The 13,373-nt window shown below is 37.0% G+C and overlaps 1 protein-coding gene across 1 annotated transcript; it reads right to left on the bottom strand.

Annotated features, from left to right (window-relative positions):
- Nucleotides 1-1,047: 1,047 nt before the first annotated feature.
- LOC149168162 (uncharacterized) lies at nucleotides 1,048-1,479 on the bottom strand. The gene has a single exon (XM_089424838.1). The coding sequence runs from the start codon at nucleotides 1,477-1,479 to the stop codon at nucleotides 1,048-1,050; it is 432 nt and encodes a 143-aa protein (XP_089280964.1).
- Between the last annotated feature and the right edge of the window lie 11,894 nt (nucleotides 1,480-13,373).

The following is a 13,373-nucleotide window of genomic DNA, read 5'->3' as shown; positions in this document are numbered from 1 at the left end:
TGGGGACATCACTCAGGTCATGACGTTCCAAAAGGTCAGTCATGAATGCAGTAATAGGGTCAATTTGTGCCGAGGCTCCCCATGATTCACCGTAACCCAATGAAAAGTTTATATCCCCCCCTATGATTAAGTTCTCTGCTGATAGAATGGATAGGCCCAGAAGGTTATTCCAGAAAGTTTCACGCTGGTGACACGGCGCATAAATATTGATAACCCTGAGGGTGGTACCCAAGTCTGCAGAGAATAGATCGAGCCCTAGAAAGCCTGGTCCCCCCCAAGTACCATGGGCCCTTATGGTTACATGATTATATCCTATCTCTAAGCCTCCCGATCTACTAGAGGAGTCCATGGCCGAGAATTGCCAACCGGGGATGATAGATGATAGAGAGGCCGATATGGAGTCCGTAGGGCCAAGAGTTTCTTGGAGAAGAATAATATCGACAGGAGATGTTCCAATCAGTCTTTTGAGGGCTAGTTTTTTTGAGGCACTAGCCAGGCCTCTGCAGTTGAAAGAGAGGCACTTCATGGGGGAGGATGGCCAGGGGTGTTCTTTGCTCTAAGTACCCCATCAATAGTAGATTGACGCCCAGTGGCCACCTCTGCCCCCGCTCTTCTGATAGCCTTAGTAAGATCAGATTTTCTCCCTCGAGCAGGCAGAGAGGTCAGCCCAGGTGTTAAGATACCCAGGCCGGCTATACTAGGGTGAGATCCCTGGGAGTGAGTGCGAGGGTGTAGGTAGTATGAGTGTTTTGAGCCCCTGGAAGATGAGGGGGAAGATGCAGGTGTTAGGAGCGGATGAGAGGATGTAACAGCAGGGGCAATGACCGAGGAGGATGGCATCGAACAAAATGCAGCAGACAAGGATGGAGTAGATGATGAAGTCGAAGTGAAATTAGACAAGGGAGAATAGAGAGATTTACCCGGAGGGGCTACCGATGCGGATGCTGAGGCTGCCCGAGATCTGGTGACTGGAGCTGAAGAACGACCAAGAGTGACGCCCAGTGCTTGAGGAGTAGCACATGTGGGAATGCTCGTGGTCGGAATGTGTTAAGCAGCCGGAGAGATGGATCTCGGAGTAAAGATGGTGGACTCTGGTGCATCAGCCTGCCTCTGGTTTAGCGGACAATCCTTGAAGATATGCCCTACCCCATGGCAACGTCGGCATCTGAAAGGAACGCCTTCGTAATCAAGAATCTGAACTCGAGTAAATCTGCCCCATTGAAGAGTGATCTTTTCTTCCAGACCGTCGCGGGTGTCTAGGTGAACCAGGATCCGAGCCAGCGTTCTATTCCTTGATTCCACGAAAGTGCGATCGTGGTCGAGATATGTCCCCAGAGCATTTCCATTGCGGATGAAAACTTCTTCGTTCCAGTATTGGAGGGGGAGACCAGGAAGTCGCACCCATAATGGCCCGACCCCAATCTGTTCTCGCTCGAGATCAAACAGAGGACTCCATCGCTTGAGCAACATCGGTGCCATCTCTATATGCCAAAATTTGGCCAAGACAAGATCCGTGTAATTTTCCTTGGCAAAATGAAGAGCAAACCAGCCGCGAGGGAGTACATGAACTTCAGGGAGTTCTTTCAGAACCCCACCCCAGATCTCTTTCACCCACTGAGTAAGCCGGGTCACAGAGTATGCTCACCCTCGGACATGTCCCACAAGGATAGTATTTGCCATATTAGCTGCCTCTCCAATGGCCGTGGTCTCTTCGAATCGAATAGTGATGTCCTTGGAAGTAGATTTGACACACTTTGTTCTTTTTTTCCCCGTGCGCGGCGCAGAAGGGTGATTTACCAAGGGGTCCGGGGAGCAATCTTGAGGGTTCGACCTGGAAGAGCTGACCTTGACAGCGGGGGTTTCAAAACATCCCGAGGGAGAATGGAGAAGCGCAGAAAAACCAGCCGTCGATGGAAGAGGTGGTCCCGAAGAGGATGGTGCCGGGATGGAGGATGTCTGGGGACGCGAATCAAAGGGAGGCGATGGGGGGATAACAGATGATAAAAAGCGTAGGGTCCCCGGAGATAGAGGGGGAAGATCCAGACCAGTGGATTCAGAGGGGACAACGCCTTCAGGTAAGCAAGATTGGGGGGGGACCGGGATAGAGACCACCGGGGAAGGGTGTGGCTCAGATTGCAGAGGGCCAGTACCAGCAGACGACGATGCGAAAGAAGGGCGGTCGAAAATTACCTGAGAGGAGAGCGGGTCTTCGGTAAAATCAATTTCCTCCTCCGTGTCCATAACATCACCGACAGTAACCGAATCCATGTTGAAAACGACAGTTGTAACCTGAAAATTCGGGCCAGGTAAGCAGGTCGGAACAGATGCTGAGAGTGGTCTTCAGGTTGAAGAGGTAGGGTTTCAGAGTGCCCTAACCGAAACCCTCGCAGTTAGCTGCAGAGCGCGCCGGTTCCATCCTCCTTTCATCCCTTTCTACATAAACCAATAAGATATCCTGATTAGATTTTATTCCCACTTTCCTTATAGGTTTCAAGGGATAAAAAACACTTTCCATTTCATTTTTGTATTTGTTATTAGTTGATGGAAATAAATCAAGGTGATAATTCCCTACTTGTGAAGATTCAAAATCTTCTTCTTTTTTTGAACCCACATCTTCCCGAGACGTTTTACACGAGGTCATCTTCTAATTCTGGAAGTTTATTCCCATCATGGGATTTTCCATCTCCCCTCTCTCTTTGAGTATGTTCTGGTTCTTCAACCCCCCTGAGCTTCTCCTTCATCCTTTTTATTTCCAAACTCTCGAAGACAAATATTTCCCCGCACTTTGAGGACTTGATCGAAGAGGAGGGCCCTTTCGGGGGCACCCTGGCTACTTTGGATATTTTTGCATCTTTTCCTCTTCTTCTCTATTAGATTTTCCACTAACCCCCATCCTCTTGCTTCTTGAGGGCATCCTCATCTTTGGGGAAATTCCTGGAAAAGTGCCCATAATAATGACATTGTTTACACTTGAAAGGGATCTAATCATAATCCACTTACTGAATGAAATATTAGTTATCTAATGTGACTTGAATTTCTTCTAGAAGACCTTTCTCAAGGTCTACTTCTACACAGATATGAGCACATGCATACATTGAATCTATTGGTTCTGCTCTATCTATGTATCTTCCCAAAACATTTCCTATGTTTCTTAAAGTATCCTCATCCCAACACTAAAGAGGCAGGAGAGGAAGTTTTACCCATATTGGAACTACTGAGGGAACACCATTATCAAGATTAAAATCCAAGGTCCAACAATCCAAGTAAATACCCCAGGCACCCATGAAATAAGGATTAATACTGAATATGAGATCCCAATATTCTTTAAGTTCAAATAAAAAGGTGAAGAAGCTTTTGCTATAGAAGGCACACTTAGTATGGCCTTTAACCAAGGGTCTCTAGTTTCTTTCCACCCACAACCTCAAAGATCTTGGAGAAGGTTGAACCCCCATAAATTGGCTAACCAAACCTATTTTAGCTAGACTGATAGCCATCACTTGAGATTTACCTTGATTCACTTGCACTTTCATAATCCTATCCAAATTCTTAAAAAAATTCTTAGGTGTGGTTTTCAAAAACTTAATACTAGTTTTTACAATCTCATTGAAAGCAATGGCCGTTGGATATGGTGGTGGGAAGCAAGAAGGAGGTGAGGTTATCCCTTGCAACGAAAACCATTTTTAAAACCAAGAGTGAGCGCATAAAAACCCCTAGTAGAGCTAAGTCCCTTTTGACATTGGTATTTACTTAAGTGGCAAAGTTTTACCCCAAAAAGATGTTGTTTAATACCTCAAATTGCTTCTCCAATTCACCAAACTAGGACTGATCGATAAAAATGCTCCTAGAAGATTATTCCTCCACTTTTTCCACTCTAAAAGCATCAAGATGGATGAAAAATAATATAATGACCTAATCCAGATCAAATCACTTAGTAAGTGGTGATGTACATAGGTTATTAATGGATCTTTTACGAGAGATTTCCCAACCTTGTCTTTTTATAATATATTTAAATGTTATTCAAAGCCTAAACTAAACTAATTTATGTGTGGCATTTAGACATAAAGAATCTTATCAATAACTATTATCAAATGGGGTAGCAAGCTAAATGGGCTTGATTGTGGGGAAAACTCCATAGTTAAGCGTACTTGAGCGAGAGGCGATCTGGGATGGGTGACCTCCCGGGAAGTCCTGGTTACCAGGTGCAAGTCCCAGAAGTGATGATTGATGCTATTTGATTCATTTCACTAGTTTCATCCCACTTCTTCACCCCTGTGTGCATCACCCGATGCAATGAGTGTTAAGTGAACTATTCAAAATTCATGAGAAATTAGTCAGTTACAACTACCTCTCATGGAAATGGTCATACGTGAATGACTTACTTAACGCAGTTGAATCCCAAAAAACATGATATCTAACTATTATCAAATCAGTTTAGACATTCATAAATTTGTCGATATTGATTTTCCTTTTGGAGCTTTCTTTTTATTATAAGTTCTAGGTACTTCTCCCATTAGATCTATTGGATGTACATTTCAATAATGAAAATATCATCACTAAAAATTATCGACATACTAGAAATTTGGGCTTTGGTTAACCATATTGTCAATTTGTTGGTATTATGAGTCTTCTTTTCAAATATGTTTAGCTTTTACATGATCTAGTCATCTCTTTCCTTCCAGAGACCAATTATAAAAATACTTAAAATTGAATTAAGAAAAAAAAACCAGCCTTAAACTCAAGTTGGAACCAATTTTTCAATGGTTTTCCACAGTAATGAAAAATGATATAACTATGAATATGAGATGGTTGCATTTTGATATAGGTAACTTTGCAACAAAGCTTTGACTAATTGAATGATATTCTTTCTTTCTTTTAACTAAGACAATTTTTTTTGTCAAATCAATGCTAATTACTAAATTTCCTAATACCAATGTAGATTTATCTTAACATCGAATCTAATAATCACTTAGAGGGATAAAACTTCTTGAGGTGAAAACTTCTTTTAGAGTGAAAATTTTGAAAAAAAGATTTTCACCTCAAGAGATTTGATCCTTGTTGACACTTGATAAATCTAAGGTCAAGATGGATCTACATTGGTTCCTTACATATGTGTGTGTTTGTGTGTGCACAAGCACCATGCATAAATTCCAAGTTCAGCATGGAAGAAATCACACTATCTCCTTCATTTTGAGCAACACACCATTAAAAATGTTTTAACCATAAGAAATTTGTTATTTTGAATTGCTTTATAAAATATATACATAACTTACAACGAAATAGTTTACTCAACATGGACATTGAAATATTTTATTTGTTCACATCTCTCTCTCTCTCTCTCTCTCTCTCTCTATATATATATATATATAATTAATAAATAATTATTTTAATGAAATTTTTATTTTTATTTTTATTTTTGGTCACCATTAAAATATGTTTTTTACTCTCTCTCCCTATATATGTATATATAATTGATATAATATTATTTTACTTAGCATGGACAATGAAATATTTATTTATGGTCATTATCAAAATCTATTTTTTTAATACTTTCTCTCTTTCTAAAAATATATATGAAGTTGATATTGAAATATATTACTTAACATAAATATTCAAATATTTTATTTAAGGCCCACATTGAAATATTTTTAAACAATAAAATAATTACATGTCTTCCAGATATTGAAAAGTAAAAATATAACAAATTATGCTCCATTGTTTCCATTAGCAATTTTCCCAACTACTTTCAATTGTGAGTTTCAATTGTTTATTTGATTTATTAATTTTTTTATTTTGTGTGTGTATATATGTGTAACAAAATCTAATTTGAATCAATTTATTATTTATATTATTACTTTTTTAATTGAATTCACATTATATTTTTTATTACTATTTTTAATCTAGCGGTTCACTACATCTCCTTTGTTCTGGATTCTAAAGGAGTTGTCTATCGAGGCCACAATTTTTCCTGCATGGTAAATTTCTTGCTAGAATCTGGCGAGAATTTTTTCAAATGTTTTTTGACCACTGGAGTGTTCTTATTGCTTTTTTTGATGGTGGAAATGGATTCAGCACCATCAAGAAGGCACCCAAAATCCTGAAGCTTGAAAACTGTAACCCAAATTTCCAAAAAAATCAGCGAGATTTTTATCAAAAACTTGTTTTAATTTCCATTATTTTCCAAACAAAATTGTGCCCTCATTAGACTACTTTGATTCTAAATTATAGAACGTCTTTTAATGTAATAGTATGTACTAGAATTTGCACTAGAGGGTGCAAAAGGCATGCTGATAGTGATTCAGGGTTTTTTACCCCTCGAAGCAAAATCTATACTAAACGACTCGATGACTCTATTAACAGATATTAATTTGAAAATCATTATTCATTTCTCCATATGTAGTAACTTCCAAGAGCCACTTCACAAGCTTTGTCCGCGTCATCAAAGAGGCCATCAACATCGACATTGTTTTTAACATCCATTTGAGCTAGTTTTTCGCTCTACAAATTTTTTTTAGCAATTTATAATGAGTGCTCATATGACTTTAAGACTTTTGAAAAGAAAAATATTAGTCTATCAACACTACTTTGGAATTTATATCATGCTTAAATGTAGAAAGTGGACATGATTTTGATGAATAAAATTATCTTATATTTCTATCTTCCTTTACGCTGTGTTTTCTGGCAATGAAACACCGAGTTTCTCTAAAAATCCCGCGTTTCTTGCAGAATTCCAACTCAATTCAAATCAAGTGTTCCTATCAAGTAAAGCAACCTAATCTCAAAGTTTTAGTGTTCTTAAAATCATTTTGTGTCAACTCATTCAAACTTTCCAACAAATGAGTTGATATTTAAAGATCGCCAAATAGTTGACACATTTTCATCAACTCAACAACACTAATAGTGCACTTGTCATCAAAAAGGAAATAAAAGCTCTTCGAAATAGGTGCAAATATTTGAACCTAAGAATTTGGCAGCCATAGAGTCACTCATAAATAACACATGTTTAGCACGAGAACCCTCCTTTGAGACAAGATCACACTACTTTCACAAAGGAGTATCTTACCCCATCTTACCCCATCTTTAATATGATCTGATATGGATCTTGAAGATTATACAATCTGCAAATATCCCCAAAAAAATAGAAAAGGTTTGCAAAGATTGCATTATACTATAAAGTTATTCAAAAAAAGTATTATAAAAACAAAATAATTGCAAAAACCAAAGGCAAACTTTTTACAAGAAATAATGCAATTTATTTACAAAATTTGATATGTATATAAAACAATGGAAGATGCCGAACACTGATAATTGATAGCTATTACGACTGGTTGCATTGGAAAATAGCACCAACCCTTATTAATTTCATTTATGTTATAATACTAACAAAATACAATATCAAACATCTAATTTTCATTACTACTACTTTAAAAAACAAGCAAAAGATTTGTGACTAGCTCTTTAAGTTATTTCTATAGAAATGAGATGACACTGTGTAAACGCCAAGGGATAGCTCAATTGGTCGAGTTCCTGTTGCTAAGTACCTTTCCAATTGGGAGGCCACGGGGTCAAATCTCCTCGACACCCTTGCGGTTAGGCCCAATCAGATAAACTGACGGGTAGATCACTTCGAGTGGATCTGCCCGGATTATTACCCGTGGATGTAGCGGCCAACCGTTGACTGTGAGCCATAGTTAAAAAAAAATATGGCACTATGTGTCATAAGAGTAAACATTGTTGAAATGTCATTATTATTTTGAATCTTTCTTGAGGCTTGACAAATTTCACAAATAAATGGCGAGGAAAATATACTTCACCTAAACCTTACAATGCATGGCTTGTTTGATAACAAATAGATGCATCAAACATCATGCTATGGCTATTATTTAAAGAAAGTTTCATGATCGTTCCTTAAGTAGATGCTGATCGATTAATTAAGAGGTTTAGATGCGTCTGCAACACAAATCTCTTGAATGGAAAATACAAATTAATTCGATTTGTAAATTGAGATAGGAATAAATACACTTATAACACTTGGTAAAGGAAAGAAGTATGAGGAATTTACATAACTAAGCTTGGAGGCTAAAGAGATAAGTTATACCCCTTAAAATGGAAAAAGATTCCAGAGAACATAAGAGACTTTGATATAAAATGCACTTTTTTTCATATTATTCTAGATCTATCATGGATATCAAATTCTTGAAACACAGATCCTAAAACTAGTCACTTTTGCTATGTTATGCCTATAACATTACATGGTCCATCTATGCATTTAATTTATTGGGAGAGAAATCTTGAAACACAAAAATAAAAATCAGGCATTTTAAAATTTAAATAAGTTCCTTAGGCCAGAGAAATAAAAATAAATGGAAAATCATGACACTATTCTGAGCAATGGCCAACTGATTTATCACTCGATGCAGAGTTCTATATGTGTTGGTATTATTTATAGGATATATAAAATCCCAGGAGATCCATCCATATTATATCAACAAAATCCATTCCTTCTTCTATAAACAATACACAAAAGTTGAAAAGATTGATCTTCAACTAAAAAATAAAATAAAAATTAAAGAATCAAGTGTTATGATGGTTGTAGCCTAACCTCTATCCATTCATGATCCTGATATTTTATGGGCACATATTATAGTAACAATCAAGAAGATTTTAACTACAATTGTCACAGAAGTAAGCATAATAGATAAGATAGAAAGAAGCAACATTATGCATGGACATCCCTATCCCTTCTTAAATAATTCATTGAGGAATTCTACATGATGATTTTTCGCAACAAAAAAATATTAGTTATTACTCTGAACCAATTTTCTCTCTCACTAGATGGAGAAACGCAACACATTTCTCTTTAGGTCACATGGTAAAGAATGCAAATTTGTAATCGGGTCTAATATCGTCTCTAAATCAACTCATAAAATATGAGGGTTTGAAAGTCCCTCCTTAACAAATTCAATAATCAATTATGGCATACTTGCCCCAAAAAAAAGGTTTGGCGATTCTTACTCAAACGTGTGAGTATATTTAGGAATTTGTTTACAAAATCCATCTCAGGTAAACAATTTTCCTCATCAAATGAGGCATATCCCAAGTTTCTCAAAGACATTTCGTCTGCCTCAACAAGATGATGAATGGAATGGACAGGAGTTGCAGTAATAACACTAGTGAGCAACTCAAAGTAAGATATATATATATATATATATATATATATAACATTCTAAAGTTTTCGCTATTTTGCCCATTTCTTTTTTGAATGCTCTAATAAAAGTTGTGACAAAACATCAACATTCAGAGCTTAATGAATTCATAATTACTGTGGCCATATCCATTTTTAAGTCCAATTAAAATTAAGATAAAAAATGACCAGAAAATAAAATAATTACACATTTATCACTCTTAAAGTGTACATATGTGAATCGAGTATTTTAACCTTTATTTCAACAGTTACATCTGAACATTCATCTTGATCTCTTTCAGCAATATTAGACAACAACTTCCAAAATAAGTGGACATGCCAATTTGCATCGAAACTCTATAAAGATCACATTATCATGTACACTTAGAATAATTATTCAAATTGAGTCTCCATATTGTCACCACGAAGTGGCCTAAATGTCCACATAAAAAAATAAATCCCAAAGTTAGCAAACTTTAACCGTCAAGATAAGCCCTAATCCCAAAGCCTTTCTATTCATTCGATTGATACTGAAAACTATAAAAAACATAGCCAAAATTCATCATTGACCTATGTAGGGACAAAGCTCCTAGAAAAATTCCAATGCATAAAGCACGAGTTCCCTATTTGGCAATATTTCCATGAGTCCTGAAAGAGAAGTTGTAACCAGTGTTGAAGTCAATATCTTTTGCAACTATATATGGCTTTGTCTCAGAAATAATCCACTAAAACCATTCGTTCAAATGATATAAAAATGCGTGGAAAATCACTAAGGAATGTACAAAAGATGGTATGTTAATATAAGTGAAGTAAGATGGTTTTTTTTTTTTTGCATACATTCGTTGCAGGGAAATTTGAGGTCTTTGTTACAATTTCATCTTTGGAAAGATTTGATAGCTCATGGCCCAATTTGTTTAGATCATCCAAATGCCTAGAAGGGTTTCTCTAGAAAGCAAAGAAACAACAAAACCTGGCTTTGATCATAAATTCATTTCAAAATTCAAAATTTAAAATCATGACACTGTCCAAATCTCTATTAGTATATACGTTTCCTTAGTTGCTGCATCAAGCTGTGAATTTGTAGGCACAAGAAAAAAAACAAAGACTTAGTACTATAGATATCCTTTTATAAATTTGAGCATATTTTAATAATATTTAAATAATTGTACAGTTTTTCCATAGAAGATTATGTTTAAGAAATTTAAATTTTTTACCAACCTTTTCTCGATGAAGTTTGAGTTGGCTCAGCAAATCTCCGTATTATTCTCGAATGTTCTAGAAATTTTGTGCAGAAGGACCAACAAATGAATTTTCAAGTTTGAAAAAGACAAGAAACTCTTGAATTATAAAATTATGTTGATCTTTTGTGAAGTTTCTTGAAATCGACACTATTTCTAGAATATTTTGGACGATGCAGTTATAATTCACCCCAGCTTGCCCAATGTTTCCCATAATAATTCCATAGAGGTTAGATGTATCTACACTATTATTGAAGTAATCCAAAAGTAGATTGTAATAAATGTTGATTTGTGCAGTGAATTGGTGGAATTTTCGAACCATTTCCTAGTCTGGCTCGAGGATCCTCCATGTAAAAAGGCTTTAGGAGGGAAGATGGGAGCACAAATCGTCGATGTCAACAAACCAACATACTATCGAAATGACCATATTTGACTAGTAAATGCTAAAATCATAATTAAAAAAAGAAAGAAAAGAAAATAATAAATAAAATGATATGCATGTGGACTTCATGCAAGGGAAGTCCTTGCATGTGGCCCACTTGGTATTTCTACGGAACACTCAAACCCATTCCAACTGCTTGCATTCTTCACCAATAGAGCAATATCCATAATGAATCTTTTTTGTACCAGTCTGTTCTTTCTTTTTCTCATCACATGTACCGTACCATTCAACATGCCCAACTGTCAAAGTAGACTGGTATGGTATTATTACCATGCCTAGATTCTATCATTCTATTGCCTCCCAAGATGAGAATGACAATGCCAAGAATGCACTCTCCAAAGTATTACTTTCAGGAAGGTTAAGAAGATCATATGACTTCCAAAACAAAAGAAATGACAGGTTAGAGGTCGTCTACAATGGAGAAGGGGTCATCTTTCTTGAATCTTCCACATCTTTGACCATCAATGAATTCCACTACATCTAGAAGCCTTGTAAGACTTGGAAGATGCTGTTGCATAAGCTCAATGCTGACAATTTTGTGGGTATTTTACCACTGGTGGTTCAGGTAACTGTCCCTTATTCAAGACACACCAAGCATACCAATGTAAGTGAATGATTTGCAACATCCGTTTATCAGTGCAGGTTACCTAGTTGTGACGTGGAGGATTTGTTTTCTATGTGGGATTTAGCCACTATCTGTGTGATGGGCTGGAAAGTTCCCAGTTTTTGCATGCATGGGTAGAAATGGCTAGAAGGGGAACCATGGTTTTAACAGATTGGTATGGTATTATTATCATGCCTGACTTCTATGGTTCTACTACCTCCCAAGACAAGAATGGAAATTCCAAGAATGCACTCTCCAAAGTCTTAGTTTTAGGAAGGCTAAGAAGATCAGATGACTTGAAAAACAAGAGAAATGGCAGTTTAGAGGTCGTCTGCAATGGAGAAGGGGTCATATTTCTTGAGCTTCCACAAATTTGACCATCAATGAATTCCATTGCGTCAAGAAGCCTTGCGAGACTTGGAAGAAGCTCTTGCATAAGGTCGATGTTGATAATTTTGTGGGAATTTCACCGCTAATGGTTCAGGAAACTTTCCCTTATTCAAGAAACACCAAGCAACGACATGTAAGTGAATGATATGCAACATCTGTTTGTCAGTGCATGTTACCTGGCTAAGAGAGGATTTGTATTTTGTGTGGGATTTATCCACTATTTGTGTGATGGGTTGGGAAGTTACCAATTTCTACATGCATGGGCGGAAATGGCTAGAGGGAGAACCATGGTTTCAGTTAGTCCAACCAACGATAGAGAAAAAATGAGTAGTAGATGATGGCTAGAGGGGAACCATAGTTTCAGTTAGTCCAGCCAATGACAAAGGAAAAGTGAGTAGATGATGTTACTTGGGGAATTATGGGAAGAAGGAATTGACTCATTGGCCCCTTTTTCATGCTACATCGATGTTACCTGTGGAATTATGGGAATAACCCTAGATGTGACACTACAATTCTACTGCAAGCCATGATGACCCAGAGGAAGATGAAACCTTGCATGATGTCATCCAAATCTCTACAGTGGAGGATTTCGAATATCCACAGTGTCACTAAGAAGCACTGATCCAGGTGGATGTTGGTGGCCACCCACCTATTCCACTTGGACCCCCACCATTGTCTCTTTCAGTTTTCTAGTTTCTTTAATTGCAACACAATTTTCTATTTTTGGTAGCTTTTTGCGTCTTGAACTTCCAGAGCCGTTTTGAGGCCCTAAATGATGTTTTTTGGGAAAACCGGGGCCCATAATTTTGGCGCTTCAGCTTGTATGCCAAAGTTACAACCTTGGGAAGTTGATGTACCAATTTACCCAAATGGGGCCCATAGTTTTGGTGCTTCATCTCCTAGGGTTATGTTTTTAGATGTTTAGGGTTTTCCATTGTTTCTCATAATAAATAAGCCTCTGAGCCTCATTGTAACACAGTTCAGAGGCATGTAGCGACCACATATATTCTCAGAGGTAAGCTACCATCGCCTGAGCTAGTCTTATTTCCATTCTGTTTGTAAGCATATTTCAGAATTTGATATTAATGAAATGAAGTGTTTTTTTTTTCAATGGAAAAATCGTAATCTTTCATTATGTGGGAAAATTACATGTAGTAGATGCCCAAGGCATATGCAAGTTTGTTGGCCCACGACCATTTCAAAAAATTGTATAAAAAAATATAGATAGCCTAAGCCATTTCCTATAGGATTGTTCAGTGTGATAAAACCTGTACGTATTCCTCGCAGAGGTATTCAGTCTGTTTGTCTATATATCATCAAAAAAATATATACATGGTTTTTTGAGAAAAAAAACTAAGATAAAGTAGCAAAATGTATATTTTTAAGGCCTTTCCACCCTATGGTACTCTTGATCTATATATGGCCTGTCGTGATATTGATAGAAATCTGATCCCATCTGTTCAGAGATCATCCACAAGCCTCGAGGTAGAAGTGTGCCCTCCTTGAAAAGTCTGTCAA

The sequence above is a fragment of the Pinus tabuliformis genome, chromosome 4_2 (assembly GCF_031772625.1).
Source record: "Pinus tabuliformis cultivar Carrire ecotype Pingquan chromosome 4_2, CPIR1, whole genome shotgun sequence".
Taxonomy (NCBI): domain Eukaryota; kingdom Viridiplantae; phylum Streptophyta; class Pinopsida; order Pinales; family Pinaceae; genus Pinus; species Pinus tabuliformis.
This window is presented reverse-complemented; position numbering and strand designations above follow the sequence as displayed.

Excerpts from the sequence above, each read along its gene's own strand:
- LOC149168162 (XM_089424838.1), bottom strand. The coding sequence starts at position 1,479 with ATGGCACCGATGTTGCTCAAGCGATGGAGTCCTCTGTTTGATCTCGAG.